The 16,610-nt window shown below is 35.7% G+C and overlaps 2 protein-coding genes and 1 non-coding gene across 4 annotated transcripts; 2 read left to right on the top strand and 1 right to left on the bottom strand.

Annotated features, from left to right (window-relative positions):
• Nucleotides 1-1,226: 1,226 nt before the first annotated feature.
• Nucleotides 1,227-11,981, bottom strand: Ric (Ras-related protein interacting with calmodulin). Its single transcript, XM_053759138.2, has 5 exons — nucleotides 11,487-11,981; nucleotides 10,264-10,337; nucleotides 9,766-9,960; nucleotides 9,065-9,205; nucleotides 1,227-8,649 (listed from the first exon to the last, which is right to left on the bottom strand). The coding sequence occupies exons 1-5, from the start codon at nucleotides 11,626-11,628 to the stop codon at nucleotides 8,539-8,541; spliced, it is 663 nt and encodes a 220-aa protein (XP_053615113.1). The 5' UTR covers nucleotides 11,629-11,981; the 3' UTR covers nucleotides 1,227-8,538.
• Nucleotides 11,982-12,136: 155 nt separating this feature from the next.
• On the top strand, nucleotides 12,137-15,186 carry LOC128677954 (uncharacterized protein). 2 transcript variants are annotated; one of them, XM_053759137.2, is made up of 5 exons: nucleotides 12,154-12,508; nucleotides 12,792-12,941; nucleotides 13,277-13,482; nucleotides 14,169-14,423; nucleotides 14,685-15,186. In XM_053759137.2, the coding sequence occupies exons 1-4, from the start codon at nucleotides 12,265-12,267 to the stop codon at nucleotides 14,397-14,399; spliced, it is 831 nt and encodes a 276-aa protein (XP_053615112.1). In that variant the 5' UTR covers nucleotides 12,154-12,264; the 3' UTR covers nucleotides 14,400-14,423; nucleotides 14,685-15,186. The 2 variants fall into 2 exon arrangements, with proteins under 2 accessions (XP_053615111.1, XP_053615112.1); XM_053759136.2 differs by having other exon boundaries at nucleotides 12,137-12,508; nucleotides 14,169-15,186.
• TRNAR-ACG (transfer RNA arginine (anticodon ACG)) lies at nucleotides 13,799-13,871 on the top strand. Its single transcript has one exon. It is a non-coding gene; the product is annotated as a tRNA-Arg (tRNA).
• Nucleotides 15,187-16,610: the final 1,424 nt, after the last annotated feature.

Here is a 16,610-nt window from a genome sequence, read left to right as displayed (position 1 = left end):
AGGACAAATCACACAGATTGAGCGAACCCCAAAGTAAGTTCGAGACTTGTATTATGGAAAACTAACTCAACGATACACAGCAGATAACAGCGAATGCGACCACACGCAAGGATGTCGTCGTCACGGAGGAATGTGGAGTGGTCCTATTCCAGGACGGGAACCACACTAAGCACCATTTCAATCTGTCCTACTAAAATATTTGGGCTATAACTGGGCGTTTAAAACAGGCCCTTGCCCCCAACCTTTATTGCTGGCTATTACGACCGCAACAGTGGGTGCCACCGACATTAATGGCCTACACTTAGAAAGACAATATTACATGGTACAGATTTCGGTTGTAATAGATACTTTTATCTTTATATCATCGGCAAGGTAACCTAAAGAAATAATTATTTTCAAGAAATTTCCATTTTGATGTGGAACAGACAGATATTTAGAATTATAGAATGGATAGATTTCTTTTAGTTAGTAAAAACTAGTTTTTCTCTAGTCACGGCGACACGCACAAATGAAATCATTGAGCCTAAACTCTATTTTAGCTTCAGTACCTCTTACCAAATGCCAAAGTTATCTCGGCTGTAGTTAAGTAACCACACGCTCTTATCTAGATCTAATCAAAGGCTAAACTTAGCACTGGGCCTACCAGAGATTTAGCAGTCATATGAACGTTGCTTTTAGGTATGTTATATTCGTCAAAGATCATAAATTCGAACGCATTTTCTGTCTTCTGTAAGTTATTTTGTTCACAAGATTTTTTCTTTAGTAGGTACATAAATTCTGAAGAACTGAGTATTATGCCGGTTACAGATTATCGCCGAACTAAGGACAGATACCGACACGAATGCATGGACATTGCCTAGTTTGTACGAGTGGTTTTATTTACCGCAATGAATAACCAGAAATGTATGCCAAAGTTCGGCAAGTGTGGAGCCGGCATTGACTGTAACGATACTTTCCTTGTCCTTTTCTTATAATAAAACTATTGATTGGCGGAGCAGACAATGGCCTGCTGTTATCAAGTCGTAAACATCATTTTCATTACTTGTGTATGACCATAAAATTATTAATACTTATAACATAACATATAGGAATTTGCAAAAATAACATCCTAGATCACATATTTCACATATTTTTTCAATGAATGTTTTGATGAATGAAATGATGAAACCTTTTTTCTAATTAGAAGATATATAATCGCTTTTTAAAAGTTAATTAAATAAAAGAAATTATTTCGAAACATGACATTTATTCAACAAAACATCTACACACGGCTTACAATTTTCGCATAAAATATAATTATACAAACATGAAAGGTACTATTTGGTGTTATAAATTATTACACATAACAAAATAGGTACATATCTATATATTATATGGACCAATAAACCAAATTACAACAATCAACATACACAATTTTATACATAAAATACGTAATATTTTTTTTACTATTATTGTTCAAATCACCTACATAAGGTAATAATATACTCTCTTAAAAACTCTAATCTATGGAATATATTAATGTATTTAAATACATTTTTGTAAGCGTCAATTTCATAATGACTACGGGTAGGTATAGGTATGTCCGGATAAAAATGTAGACACTACTTTAAGAATAAAAATGTACACACAACTTTAAATAAATTATTAATTGTAAAGTTGTCCTTAGTATTTCGATTCTTTATCACCAATTAATTGGCATTGGTGGGTATACTAGTCGTAGTCGATATTCTTCTTTGGGCTCTAATATCGAATCTTGTGAGACGCAGACGAAACTAACCAATCATTGTGCAGCGTTAACCACATGCGGTGTGGTTGTCGCAATATGATTGGTTGACGGCGTTTCACTGCGAGCGGTCTCATTTCAATAGTGAAATGTAAATTGCGACCCAACACTAACCCCTCGGATGTATGGGTTTATATAACCAACTTGTACTAAATATTATGCGGAAACCAGATAGTGTAAATGTAATTTACTGCGGCTTGTTGATCAAAACGTGCAATAAATGTACCGTATCTCCTTTTGAAAATGCTTTAAGTCATAAAATCGGTTAAAAGTTGAGGCTTTTCGATCACAATGCCGTAGAGAATTCTTTACAACGGGTATTTGAAGTTGTCTACATTTTTATCTATCTATAAAGTCCTATGAAACGAACCGACATTACAATTCTAAAATCAATGTAGATGCAATCCGTGAAGTATTCCGTAAAAAGTCAACATAACTCTACACTAAACATATTTTAAAATATATCTTTAAAAACAATATCAATATTTCAGATCAACAGTCATTTCTGAAAAGAATATTCTCTTTTTCAGGTAACTGGCTTGAACAGTCAGTAAATAAGTGGTATGTGCACAATTTGGCCTACCTTTATAAGGAATAGTATGGATTGCAAATATTAAACATTCATATTACGATAAATCTGAATACCTCGACAATTTATTCGGTTATACCTGGCTGGTATGCGAGTGCGATACCGAATTAAAAAAAAAATTGAAAGAATACACGGAATGGTTACAATTAGTTTGCTATTATAATATTTGTATATAGTTTTACAAATAATAATTATAATGGTTTATCTTTTCGCCAAACAATTTAGATCATTTTTTTGTCTTAATATTACGGTTACTGCTATTGTGTTTAATGTATTTTAAATTAAAATATAACAACAAATACGTTCGCAAACCTTACACTTATCGAAAATTACATTATGAAAAGTATTAAGTAATAAATAAAATTGTTAGATCAATAAAACAAAAAAATAAAATAAGAATTGACATAGCATTGCTAATTGTCAAAAGAAATATCTAGAAAATAAAATCAAAATTTTATCTCAACTACTTTCCCCATCGTGGATCGCACTCTTTAACACACAAATGACATCTAATAACTTAGGCCAAAATGAGGGCACTCGAACTGGTCACTAGAACGACGAGGATTGGTTCCGATAACGCTAATACTACACACAATATTTAAATGAGCCGGTTAACCGAACTGGCTGGAAATGTAGCGACGACAACAACGCCGCAATGCAATTTGTTGGCTGTGTCTTTGACAAGTAAACTTCAAAGTTGGAATCGAAAACTCGCATTAAGATCACACACGAGATGTAAAACCAGCGAAGGTTGAAAGCCCGCTGCGTGACGTGTGCTCGTAGCACGTATACAATCTATCTCAGTCACACACTTTGCGTGCGTAAAAGTTCCACAGACTTTATCATTTGGATTTATTTAGACTTTATAATCCATTGATTATGTAAAATTTATAAACCGAATTCAGTTGACCGGCTCCACATACAAAGTTAGGCCGAAAATCTACATTAACAACTATAACAAATTATAATGACTAGAATTAGAACTTATTGATGATAGAAGGCTAATCTACCACCAGAGGTTTTTGTCAACTTTTATCGATATAAAATGTTAAAATAGAATAATCTTTCAAATGTATATTTTCACCCCAAGTGGTGCCCTCTGGTATCAGAAAACGAACCACTACAGGTAGATTAAAATTATGAAAATTTTACGATATACAAATCTGGCATTATAATGACCCAAAACTAAAGTACAATTTTACCATTCAACTGGTAGTTTTTAGCACAATAAAAAAATAAACCATCAATAAAATACAATACGGATGTTTTGTTATCACTAATCTGTGATAATTCCTGGTTACAATATTGTACTTTACGACCTTAAGTTAAGGTTAGTATTAGATCGCCGCCCCCAGGGCCGTATATCGGCGTCAAACGCCGCACGCGGCAAGCTCAAGTTGCTTAACAATACTTTAAATAATGAATACCCTAGTTTGACACCGTCTTATTCCACTGAATGTTAGTTACGAAACACGATCCATATTATTTCGAAGATTTGCTTTTAAGTTGCCGAAACTATGACATGCGAAACCTTGCACAGTTGACAATCTAATGGCTGAAACCACAACAATATGAATCGTGTTGAACATAACCAACAGTGATATAGATACAAATTATTTCATTACGTCAGGAACGACTATTTAATCTTTCCAGTTACTTTATAATTAACATCTAGTACAACTACCAAAATTCACTACAAAATCTATTTTACATTTACCTTAGTTTTATCCCAATACTGTCATTTGATATTGACTGTCAAACTGGCTACAAAAATGTCACTTTGCATTGGTTAATTATAGCAACACTGACGCGAAACATATCGCCATCTCTATCTAACTTAAATGAATTCATCTTCTCTCATCTCCGTCATGCAAATTGCACAGAGCGAGAAAGGACATGCATGTTAGGTGTCAATTGTTGCCTAATACTAAGCTAGACTATAAATGTATTCGTTAGTAATATTGCTAAAAATATCGTCGTTTTAAGGTAGATCCCAATGCTCGTTTTAAGCCATTTTATTTCATTTATTACCACCATTTTTATAAAATTTTAATACCCGCACAGGATACCCATTCGAGACAAATTTCTATATTTATTCTAAATTTACACAGAGTGGGCAACAATCACGCCAATTTTTTGCTGGAAACGTTGTTGCCACGCGACCTGTACAGAAGGTGTCTATCCTATACGCTCACGATACGCCCTCATGACTAATTACATGGAATGAAAACACACAACGCGTTTTTTGGCAATATTAATGGAGTGGTATGGCATTTCTTTCCCCATTTCACACACAAGTTAATAAATATCAACTAGAGTGCGGGTTTCCTCACGACGTTTTACTTCACCGGATAGACTTAAGATGATCATTTATTGATGAATTGGGATCTAAAGTTTAACATCTGTATAAGAGTGTCTATTGTAATGTAGTATTGCTAAAACATCATTTTTCTTAAAGAGTTATGGTAGGTATGTGTCAATTATTGCTAGTTTGTGCGAGACGCTCAAAAAGATTAAACTTCCGTTCCTGAGACGCAAACACACAAACATACAAACCACTGTATCCACTACACTAAAATTTGTGCGTATCAAACTATGATTACGTTACAACATCCAACCGACACCTCGACGAATAAAATACGTACACATGGATATATTACTATATAAATATTAAATATACTATAGTTATTGCTGTTTTTGTCTCTGTCACACAGACACAAGGTGTTCGCACATCACATCGGCTGAGCACTGTCGTTTATTTACTAACCCGAATTGCTTTTTTGTCATAATTTGGAAATATTATCCAGTTAATTTATAAAACCTAACAAGATATTGCCAAAAATTTTGATCAAATATGTCTTTCATCTCTCTTCAATATTGAAATGAGAAAATACATATTCTAAAATACCTAAAGGCCTATACTATAGCGTTTGTTAGATTTTATGAATTATGTTTTTAAGGTCTATTTCTCACATAATATGGAATACTATGCAAGGTTCTACAGATGGCAGCACCAGCAAAAACCACGCTTTGCCGTGATACATAACAAAGACAAAGAAAAGAAAGACAGTGAGCTAGTGTGGCCAAATGAAATAGAACATTTCTTACAACTTTCCGGACCATCTCTACAAAGGGCCAGATTGGACGTTGTAAAATCGGCCACACGATGACGAACAGAAGATATTAGCGCTCTTCGCTATTCTTGTATAATTCGAATTAGCGACCCGCCCCGTTTTCGCACAGGTACAATATTTTGCACATTATTTACATATCAACCTTCCTCTTGAATCTTAAAAAACGCGTCAAAACCCGTTGCGTAGTTTTAAATATCTATGCATACATAGGGACAGGTAGAAAGATAGATTTGCGTCAAGATTGTTTGTTGCGTCACAACGGCGCACTGTGATTGGTTAGCTGCGTCTCACTGCGAATCGCCTCGGTGAGATGTAACTAGCAAAGTCGCACTACGCACACAGTGCACAAGTGTCATTTGTTATACTTTGGAGGCTGTAATTATAGCTATAGCATAGTGCTGCCCTCTGGCGTCATAACTTACCAATAATATTATATTCTGAGCCGATGTAACATGCGAAACCTTTAAAGAGCTCGTTACACTTACATTACTTAAATTGTACTCGCAAGGTTAATATAACATGGTCGATTAAAACTTCAATCACTCTGGTAACTTAATCAAAAAATATACTTTGGTTATTGGATTTTATGGCCGTTTTTATGGAGCTGGTTCACTTGTCTGATAAAACGTCAAAATTTTGAGCGACGTATGGGACGTATGCGTTGCGAAAAGTAAACTCAATCGAATTTTTAAAACTCACACTACACATATATTTTTTACACTGCAGGCATTAGGCCCATCTGATGGTAAGTAGTCACCACAATGGTGTGGTGACTACTTACCATCAATCAACGCCTTCAACACCAGCGGTATCACACGCGTGTTGCCTTCTTTATGGCATATCACTGCTACTTTGTACTTGCGTATTGCAGATGCGGCACAGATTGTGTAGAATTGTACGCAATGTTGAGGTTAAAGCACTAAGGTGATAACCTCCATAAAGAAATCAAAAATGTAAAAAGAAAATAACATTGGACATTGTCAGTTCTCATGCGAAAATTAAACTCTGCAATACGCAATACACCGACCTCAAGATCTTTACAAGTGAACAAGCGCCATGCGATATACTCTCACAGAATGATGGTTTGCGTAATTTTTATTGCATTATTATTTTATTGTTAAATCTCCAAAAATCAATGATGTATCGTCAATTACTTTAATCAAATTAACCATCATTCTTTTTCGCAGTAATATTTATAGGATTCAAATCCCCTACTCGGTCCTCTATGACATACTATATCTGGTATACAAGCTAACATTTAAACTCTTAAAGAAATCAATGGCTGAACTTAATATACAATAAATATATGGATTCGACACGTAATTACTTCTAATTTATTGCTTCGTCGGATTGGAACCCGACCCCCTAGAGGAGAGGAATATAGAGGTAAAGCTTTATACAATTACGACACTGTACACTCTCAAAAATATGGTTATTGACCGAAATATATTATTTGTTAAATAATTAAAATATCGAAAAATGATTAAGAAAAAAGTATGTTCTTTATTTATCTGAAACTATGATAATTTTATCATTTCAGATACAGAAAGTATACATATACAATACATACACTTTTTGCTCCTGATCGAATGAAATGATGATATAACTTTAAAACATAAGATAAGAATCCATCTTTATGATCGGAATGTATTATATTAATTCGGGTATACATTACTTTTATAATGGTCACAGGTCTTCAGATCCAGATATGTATTTCGAGAGGCGAATAAACCAGCCTACCAGCTTATGATAGAACTCCAATTTCATATTTCATACAAAATTACATGTAGTTCTTCTGTGTTGCACTAGTATGACAAAATGGTGTGACTGCGTATCCGCATGAGAATGTAAAAAGCTACGTCTCTATATTTGTCTACTCTGTAAATATGCTGAGGCCAGAGCTATCCTATGCTTGTTATTACTATAGGGCAGTAAAACATACATAAGATGACTAAACAACATATAAAATACTATATTTTTTTCCAATTTGCACCAACTTATGCACCATTCTAATCTAATTCAGGGGTTTTCTAAGGAACTTTGCAATTTCCCATTATCAGCAAGTTTCATCCTACTGAAGTTTAAAAGAAAATTAAGTTATCTAGTAAAGAAAATTCTTTTTTAATTATATATATTTATATATAATATGAATAGAAGACCATAATTATCAAGTGTCTAGGCCACTTCGACCTTAAACTTTATTCCATTGCAATAGTCTGTTTTAGCGAGTTTTATAGATTTAAAAATAACACGGGCAATGATCGTTGGTGCAATAAGGGCTTGATATTGTGCTGTAACTGATTTAAATCAAAAGAGATCGATTTAAATGGACAGATTAAAATCAAGTTTTCACTAAAATTATTGGAAGGCAAAGATAGGCCTTGCATTTTTATTATAGTTGTCTAAATTATTCTATATCAAAAACAATACTGTTTTTATTAGAACCACAAATACAAGGGATTCTAGAGGACCAATACAACAAAAAGATTGCCATTGAACTAAACTACTAAACAATGATCAATATGGCTATTAATAAAAGTAATATTGCCATTATCAAGATGGCAAAATGGTAGATTTGGTAGAAAGTTTTAAAAAGTTACATCAATGAGGTAGAGGAGGGTAGGACGCACCTGTCTACTTAAATTTAAGGTTGGACCAATTATAAACCATATATAGGCGAAAACTGCAATATATATGCAATTTAAGTAATTCAAATACGACTATGTGGTCCAACCATTGCATAGCGCAGATTTATCTCACTTTTTTTTAATTATATTTAAACATACATATTCCCTTGTGAGCCGATAACTTTAATAACTAGTTATTTTCAATGATTTACACTACAAATGACAGTTTCTAATCTTTAATACTTTATATTCAACCATTTCGTTGGAATATTGCCTTGTTTAGATTAAGACGGACGATTATATTGCGGTTAGTACATAAAGGGCTAATTGCATGAATTTTAAAATAGATATAATAAGGGCTATTGGGGCTTACTGCAAAGATGTGGATGTATTATAGATATACAGTTAGGGCTGATGCCGGCGCCGGCGTCGGAACACTAGCGCAAAGATGCTGCGTAGTCTGCGCCAGCGCCGCCGACCTCCGCCTGACGATATACCCGTGCCCAGCAGTGATGACTGACGAAGAAACAAAAACGTCATTATAATCATATATCCTAGTTTATTCAGAAATTTGACAGGCACTTTTTCACGTGACTTTTCGTATGTTTTCTAACACGATTATAACTATTCATTTCGGAACGACCCAAAGCCTCTGATCGTCTATCTAACTACCCCTAAATCTATACTATTATTATAAAGAGGTAAGCGTTTGTGAGTATGTATGTTTGAGGCGGATAATATCCGAAACTACCAAACCGTTTTCAAAAATTCTTGGAGAATGAAACGTTCCAATGGTGAACCATTCGAAAGTTACATTCTCCAAGAATTTTTAGCTACAGGCTATATTTTATCTCAAAATTCCCACAGGAGCGAGGCCCCGGGCAACATCTAATACCACGAGCTAAATGTTGCTAGATGTATGGCGTGTTACCTGTCTCTGTCGTTCCAATCGTCGTATCTCTCTTACAAGCGCGTGGAAGGCGTCGTCAACGAAATGTCTCAAAGCCGCTGAAGTTTCGAAGAAGGGGCATCCTAATTGTGTCGCCAGGGCTTTGCCTTCCTCTGTGCTCACCTACAAAGATAACATTGTTAAACCAGCTTTACCATGTTTTACAACATATACATTAGTTACATAGGTAATCAGACAGATAAATATAATTTTCTGTCTTGACCTGACCGGGGATCGAACCGGCCCCAGTGGTCGTTAAAACTCTCTCGGTTTATTCCTCAGTAATCGACCATCGGAGCCCAGAGTCCGCTTTCCTACTTTTTCATCTCCACTTCGCACTGTCGGCATCCCCAGTTTTAGACCACTGTCAAGCATATAAGCATCTGTGACGACATCAAGCCAGCATTTCTTAGTTGCCCTTCGCCAGGGGCCGGGCGGGAACGACACAGTCGAACTGTTCCCAACCTTCTTAATTTGCCGGTCTACGTAAGACGTGGCCGTAGCAGCGCAGGCGGCGCTCCTCGAGTCTGTCAGCTATGTCATGAATGCGCGAGTTCAAAACAAAAACAAAGCAACTGGCTTGACTTGAGGTGACGATTGGCGTGAGCTGGCGCGGGACCGGAGACGGTCAACAAAGACTCATTTTGGGTCCCTGAGCCCGAATACTAAGTAAAGCAACTGACTTGTCTACAGCTGGGCGCCAGGTCCAGCTTGTTGCCGACCAGCACGAGCGGCAGCCGCTCGGACGGCCGCGCCTGCGCCAGCAGCCGCCGGTACTCGGCCGCCGCGCGGAACGAGCGCCGGTCCGTCACGGAGTAGCACAGCACGAAGCCCTCCCCGCACCGCATGTACTGCTCACGCATCGCTGTGAACTCCACCTGTTACAAATATTATAATAAGCGTCATACGAAACAAGACGCATCCGAAATTTTATTTCTAACATCTTTTCTAGTTTTATCCCAATCCGAATAGGTGGCGCATAGTTTCGCCTAGTATAGGGATATTCTATGGTGGATATTTTACAAAGCGACTGTTTGTAGGTCACTAGCCTATTGGCTGTAAAGAAACAGAAGTACCTAGACGTCAGACAGGCATATGGTTGTAAAATCCTACCAAAATCTTTTAAGGTTAATTTTTTATGGTAACCCTTCATTGTCTTCACAGTGTAGCAGATAACTCACCTGGCCAGCTGTATCCAATATATCCAAAAGGGCTGGCTCCCCGTCAATCACTGCTTGCTGTTGATATGAGTCTTCTGGAATTTTACAAAATTACTAAACTTGATATGGACAAGATATATTTTCCGATGTATAATGTACCAAGAGAATTTTAATCAATTCCAATAGCCCGTGAAGGGCTCTGTAGCAGCAAGCACAGATTAGGGATATATTGAGAGAAGCAATAACCAATTTTTGCTAGCAAAACATTATATTTCTAAGTGTTAGGGTTGTTTTTTTTTCAATTTGAGTATGGTACCCTTAAATGTAACATAGTATTGAGAATGCTAGTCAGTACAAGGATTAAACTCAAATATAAATAAAACAATCAAGGATTCTCAACAGGCTAAATTTATATTAATACAAAATAGAATTTGGAATAGTAATGAGATAAAGAAGAGAAGAAAAAACAGAGCACTGATATTGTTCATAAGAAACACAATCTTTTTCCATAAATAATGAGTAACAATAATTTTTCTTATAAATGATTCAATTCAATTATTGTTAATCCAATTATAGTTAAAAATAGGCACTTTGTTTTTGCCATTCTCAGATTAAATATTGATTGTAATATGATAAAGTCTTTAAAAAAGTGGAAATTTTAGGGATTATACTAGAATGTATGGAAATAATTGAATACTTGTCAAATATGATAAATCAAAAGTAATGATAAGACCAGGTCCAGGAAAAATTCAGAAACTGAAATATCATTTCAGAATGTGAGTGAATGAAATATTTTCATAACTTGCGAGTTGTGATATAGATAACTTCAGAGAACACAATTTCGGGCACTCCAAACAATGCATAATCATCTAAATACTTATTCAACCTATTTGTTTTTGGCTGGTGGGAAAACAAAGACTATGTACTTAAGAATCATCTCTTTCAATGAACATAGAATGATAAGCAGATAAATGCAGTAAGAATAAAGTATATAAAGTATAAAGTCAGAATCTGTGAAAATGTATTATGTTTGTTTGCGTTTATTGCAAGCAGTTTCTTAGATCTGTGTCAGAATTGTAGGACTCCCCAATTCACGAAATCACTTTGTATGTCCAAATTTTAAAGGTTTTAATTCAACAACACTGGCTTACTTCAGTTTTTATTTCAATTTTTATTTATTTAGTTTATTTTTTGGACTAAGTAATTTCTTGAATTTGACCATTCTAAATGAAAAACGCAAGTACCTATAGTAGGGTCATGGTAGTCCAGGAAACTGTGGCTTACGAACTGCAGCGTGACCGCGGACTTGCCCACCCCGCCGTCGCCGAGCACCACGATCTTGTAGACTCGGAGGCCGCGCGACGTGCCCGCAGCCTCGCCCGCCATACCGCCGCATGCCTGCGTGCCACCTTCAGACCCTTCCGTACCCTCACTTCCACTTCCAGCCCACCATCGCCCAACGCACAAACCGCCTCCCAACGCTAACACCACCGTGCTAGTAATTTTAACCGCACAATAAACGCCACACCTTTCATTTAACAACGCACATTATATTGGCAAATAACAATTCAATAAATTATATCTTCAATAAAAAATCGACAGCTGATTGAAAGCGATTGACATTTTGCATTTCGGAAATCGCTTTCGAAATCTTGGTCAAGCAAGTCAAGGTAAGCTGATGTGATGAATGATGTTGATATAGTAATATAAACAATGTTGCTTTTGATCTTGGCAGATATTAATATTTTATTAACATATTGCAATTATGTTGATTTGCGTATTATAGTCGTTCTTTGATCTAATACAAAACAATAATTTAGTTGGCTGTGTATAGCAATCTTCAGCAACAAGAGTAAAAAAATGTAAATATGTCAAAATCAAAATAAGACAACATGACAGCAGCCGTCAATCGGATAACTCGTTCGATTCTTATCTCTATGCAAAATATAAAGAGTAGGTAAAGGGGGGCAAAATATCTCAAATTTAAGATCCAAGTAAAGGTATCCATTCAAATAAATAATTATGGCTCATATACAATTTGTTGACGAATTAGTGCGTGAATATTTACTGTTCAGAGGGTTCACAGCTGCGGTCAAAGCTTTCGACAGTGATTTAAAAGCAGATAAAGACAAAGGTTTTAGAGTGGATAAAATAATTGATCAAATATCACATTATATTAATGTATCAGACCTTGCTGGCTTCAAAGAGTACTGGTCTCATCTCGATGCATTAGTATTCTCTAAATTAGAGATTCATGTACAACCAGGTAAGCTCAAAATCTGTTTACATTCATTTACAATTTTATTTAGGACTGCAACAGATGTTTACTTACTTTGAATGAAGCAATCAATCCATATACATGTTTGTTGGATTTTAAAACGCAAACGATAGAGCATAATTACTTTATCATATCATAATACAATATAAATAAAAAATAGGAAAAATAATTATGTGCAAGTTTTTGTTTAAAATATGTCAACTAGTTAACTTAGTTCCCATCACGAATACCATTTAAATTTTAATTAATATTGGAAATAATTTGTTTTCAGCTGTCCGAAAATTGGAGTATAGCCTATACAAGTTGTACTTAGTGACTGCCACTCAGAGTGGGGGTGGGGTGCGCAATGAGAAGGTTGCAGAGTTCTTCTCCAAGATGCTGCCGGAACTACAAGGGCAGAGTGAATGGAGGGAGTGGTTCAGTGAGTCAGCATTTTAAATAAGTTGAAACATTGACAATGTCCACAAATAAAAAAAATATATTCTTGAAAACAAGACTACCTTTGATATTGTATGTTATGTAAATACAGGCGTATTTTCAAGATAATATTTTTCTCTAGAATCAGTATATAATAGATAAACAATTGTTTGACCTGTGCATTTGCATCAGTTCGTAAGGTAGATGTTAAACTAAATACTAACATCAAATTAAAAAAATATATGTAAATAAATATGCTTATGATATTAAATATATACCATAAGCATATTTATGACTCATAACATTAAGAGCAGTTCAAAATGCAATTTAACGTTACAGTGTTGCCATACATCCAAAAGCCGGAAGAGAATGTATCCTTCAGCCTGTACTTCACACGAGTGTGGCAGGACAGTGTGTGGGTCTCCCTACATAACCTGCTTGCGACCGTGTTCCAGTGCATGCCACAGCCCACACTCACCAGCTATGAGAGTGACGCTGCTATGGTTAAGAGGCTGCAAGATGAAGTTACCGCTTTCAGGGGCAAGGTTTGTCAATTATTGTATTTGTGAGTTTCTTTAATATCAGATTACAATGTATGAGATATCATTAGCTGATTCTCTGACTCTGATAATAATAATAAATAGCACAATAATCTGAAGTTGATGTGTCAATTCAATGATTTTGTTGAATAAGGTGTTATACAGTTTGTGAGTGACCCCACGACCCAACTGACCCAACCCCAAAGACACCTACATTATTTAATTTTGATAGAAATATGTACCTACATTATTAAATTTTGATAGAAATTCACTGAATTTATACTGTGGAGTGTATTGTCTAATTTCAGATGTAACTATAACAGGCCCTGTGGCGCAACGGATAACGCGTCTGACTACGGATCAGAAGATTCCAGGTTCGAATCCTGGCAGGGTCGCATCGATTTTTTTGCAACTAAGCTTATTTTTATTTAATTTTTTTAATCATCCAAGAATAATTTATTTTTATTTTTGGAAATATGCCGAATAAATTTTATCTTTTTTTTCATTGTGTTAACTCACAAGTTTGTGATTATACATAAACATTAACTTGATACACATTCCTGAGAAAAAGAGTTCTTACCTTTTGTGGCACAGAATCTTAAAAATATCCCATTTCCTGCGAACTAAAAGCTAAGTAATAATAAAAACGTTTATTTTCTATATTTTTTCAAGAGTGTTTTTTTTTTCCATAGACACAACAATCAACTGAGAAAACGTCACCCATCGGCCACCAGTCTCGCCTCTCCCAATACTCAGAAAGACTAAGCGGGCCTATGGCCCTCGTCGACGACTTCTGTGCGGTGCCATCCGAGCAACTGGACAGCGGAGTCCGAGAGGCGAAGGGGCTCCGCGGCCTCTTGCGACAGATGGGCGGCAGTCCTGTCATGGGACGAAAGTCTGGAAGATCTCAAAGTCAAAACTGATTTTAATATGTGATAATATAAATGGTATCTTTTTATATATGGGCATTATTTTGTCTACATGCTCAGTCTAACAATTTTATTATGGGAGCAACCCCGAAATCAGAAAGTAATAAAAAGTCCATCCATACATCCATCATACATATTTGATTTTATATGTTACAGCTGATACTTTTTTCGCAAATCCCACGCGAAAAAATGGTTCAGTGTCATGGACTGAGCATGTAGACCAACTAATGCAAATGTATAAATTTACATTGTATAGATATAGTTAATGAGTGTTTTTAGGGAGAGGCGTGTGTTCCCGCCCTAAAAAGGACCACTCCATATGCTCCTATAGTCGTACGACGCGACTATAAAGGGAGTCTTGGCAGATGACAGGCAACAATAGAATTCCCAAGAAGGTTGACGTCAGGCAAGCGGGAAAATTCCGCTCGAATCTTTTAAATTGTAATTTTTATTTTGTACGCTGACCCCGGGTTTCGCGGCGTCACAGCCCCAAATGCAAGCGGAACATGCGAAGATGAGGTAGAGTATATAAGTTATTACGCGGCTTTAGAGTATATAGCCAATGTTGATCTTAATAGGTAATTTAATTTGTAAATATGTAACATTCCTATGTGTTCGAATCGGTTTGTGATTGAGTGTTATAAATATAAATGTTGATTTTGAATAAATTGTATGATGTGATTTTGGGTTTGTTAATAATTTCCAAAACAAAGTCGTGTTTGGAAGCTCTTGTGATCCTGGATCACAGAAAAATACCCATAAATAGAGGAAATCCATATTACCACCTCGTTTTATTTTCAGTTTTCACAATAAAATTTTAACACGTCTGTTAGTGGGTTCGACAGAGGAGACATCCGACAAAAATATATTATAGTGAAACCACTTTATTATATTTCGGTCGGTTCATTAACTTCATCGTCAAATTACAAATTCCTTCTAAATCTGCGCAGTAGTTATTTCAACGGCGTTGAAACATTTGTATACCTATTTTTATGGATTTCTCCAAAGACACTTCACAAAATATTGCCATAAAAATATTTGTCATTGATTTAAGTCTAAATTATATTCATGATTGAATTATTGTAATCAACAGAGATAGGGTATACGGGCCCTTCTAAATCTATGGTACTTAATCAATCCAATCAATCATGAGTGACATTTAGGTATCCAACAAAAATAATCTCAAATTTGTCTAAATTCTCCGTTACGAAAATCCCGTTTTGTTTAAAATTCGAAAATTTCTTTGAAAAATTCTTGAAATTTTGAAAGTATGAACTAGTTAGCTGGGTGTTAAATGCCAATAGTGTTTACCTGGACTTCTATCGACTTTGCGTCTTGTGTCCGAGTATCTAAGGTCTAATTTAAAAGCCAAGATGTCGCACGGATTCTACGCTGACGCCGAGAACAGGTCCAAGCGCCGTATCAGGCGCTGGTACCAGGAGAACCTGATGAAGGCTTTGTTGGACAATAAAGAGAAACAAGCACGAGAAGTCGACGCTTCCATTGCACTCACTGAGGAGATGTTGGCTGTAAGATATTTTAACACCAAATGACTCCATTTGGTGAAACATAAACACCTTCGTTTTTATTTTACTTATTTCTTTCATTAATTTAACAAAAATAATTTTAAACACTAACACCTAAAACCATGAAATGGTATGTCTATGCGCTGTACATCCATCATACATATTTGATTTTATATGTTAAAGCTGATACTTTTTTCGCAATTCCCACACGAAAAAATGGTTCAGTATCATGGACTGAGCATGTAGACCAACTAATGCAAATGTATAAATTTACATTGTATAGATATAGTTAATGAGTGTTTTTAGGGAGAGGCGTGTGTTCCCGCCCTAAAAAGGACCACTCCATATGCTCCTATAGTCGTACGACGCGACTATAAAGGGAGTCTTGGCAGATGACAGGCAACAATAGAATTCCCAAGAAGGTTGACGTCAGGCAAGCGGGAAAATTCCGCTCGAATCTTTTAAATTGTAATTTTTATTTTGTACGCTGACCCCGGGTTTCGCGGCGTCACAGCCCCAAATGCAAGCGGAACATGCGAAGATGAGATAGAGTATATAAGTTATTACGCGGCTTTAGAGTATATAGCCAATGTTGATCTTAATAGGTAATTTAATTTGTAAATATGTAACATTCCTATGTGTTCGAATCGGTTTGTGATTGAGTGTTATAAATATAAAT

Source organism: Plodia interpunctella, chromosome 18 (assembly GCF_027563975.2).
Source record: "Plodia interpunctella isolate USDA-ARS_2022_Savannah chromosome 18, ilPloInte3.2, whole genome shotgun sequence".
NCBI classification, from domain to species: Eukaryota; Metazoa; Arthropoda; class Insecta; order Lepidoptera; family Pyralidae; genus Plodia; species Plodia interpunctella.
This window is presented reverse-complemented; position numbering and strand designations above follow the sequence as displayed.

Coding starts and splice junctions, on each gene's coding strand:
- Ric (XM_053759138.2), bottom strand. CDS start 11,628: ATGGCGGGCGAGGCTGCGGGCACGTCGCGCGGCCTCCGAGTCTACAAG. Junction 10,338..11,486: donor CTACCATGACCCTACTATAG/GTACTTGCGTTT, acceptor GTAAAATTCCAG/AAGACTCATATCAACAGCAA. Junction 9,206..9,765: donor TGGCGCCCAGCTGTAGACAA/GTCAGTTGCTTT, acceptor TTATCTTTGTAG/GTGAGCACAGAGGAAGGCAA.
- LOC128677954 (XM_053759136.2), top strand. CDS start 12,265: ATGGCTCATATACAATTTGTTGACGAATTAGTGCGTGAATATTTACTG. Junction 12,942..13,276: donor TGAATGGAGGGAGTGGTTCA/GTGAGTCAGCAT, acceptor TTAACGTTACAG/TGTTGCCATACATCCAAAAG. Junction 13,483..14,168: donor TTACCGCTTTCAGGGGCAAG/GTTTGTCAATTA, acceptor TTTTTTCCATAG/ACACAACAATCAACTGAGAA.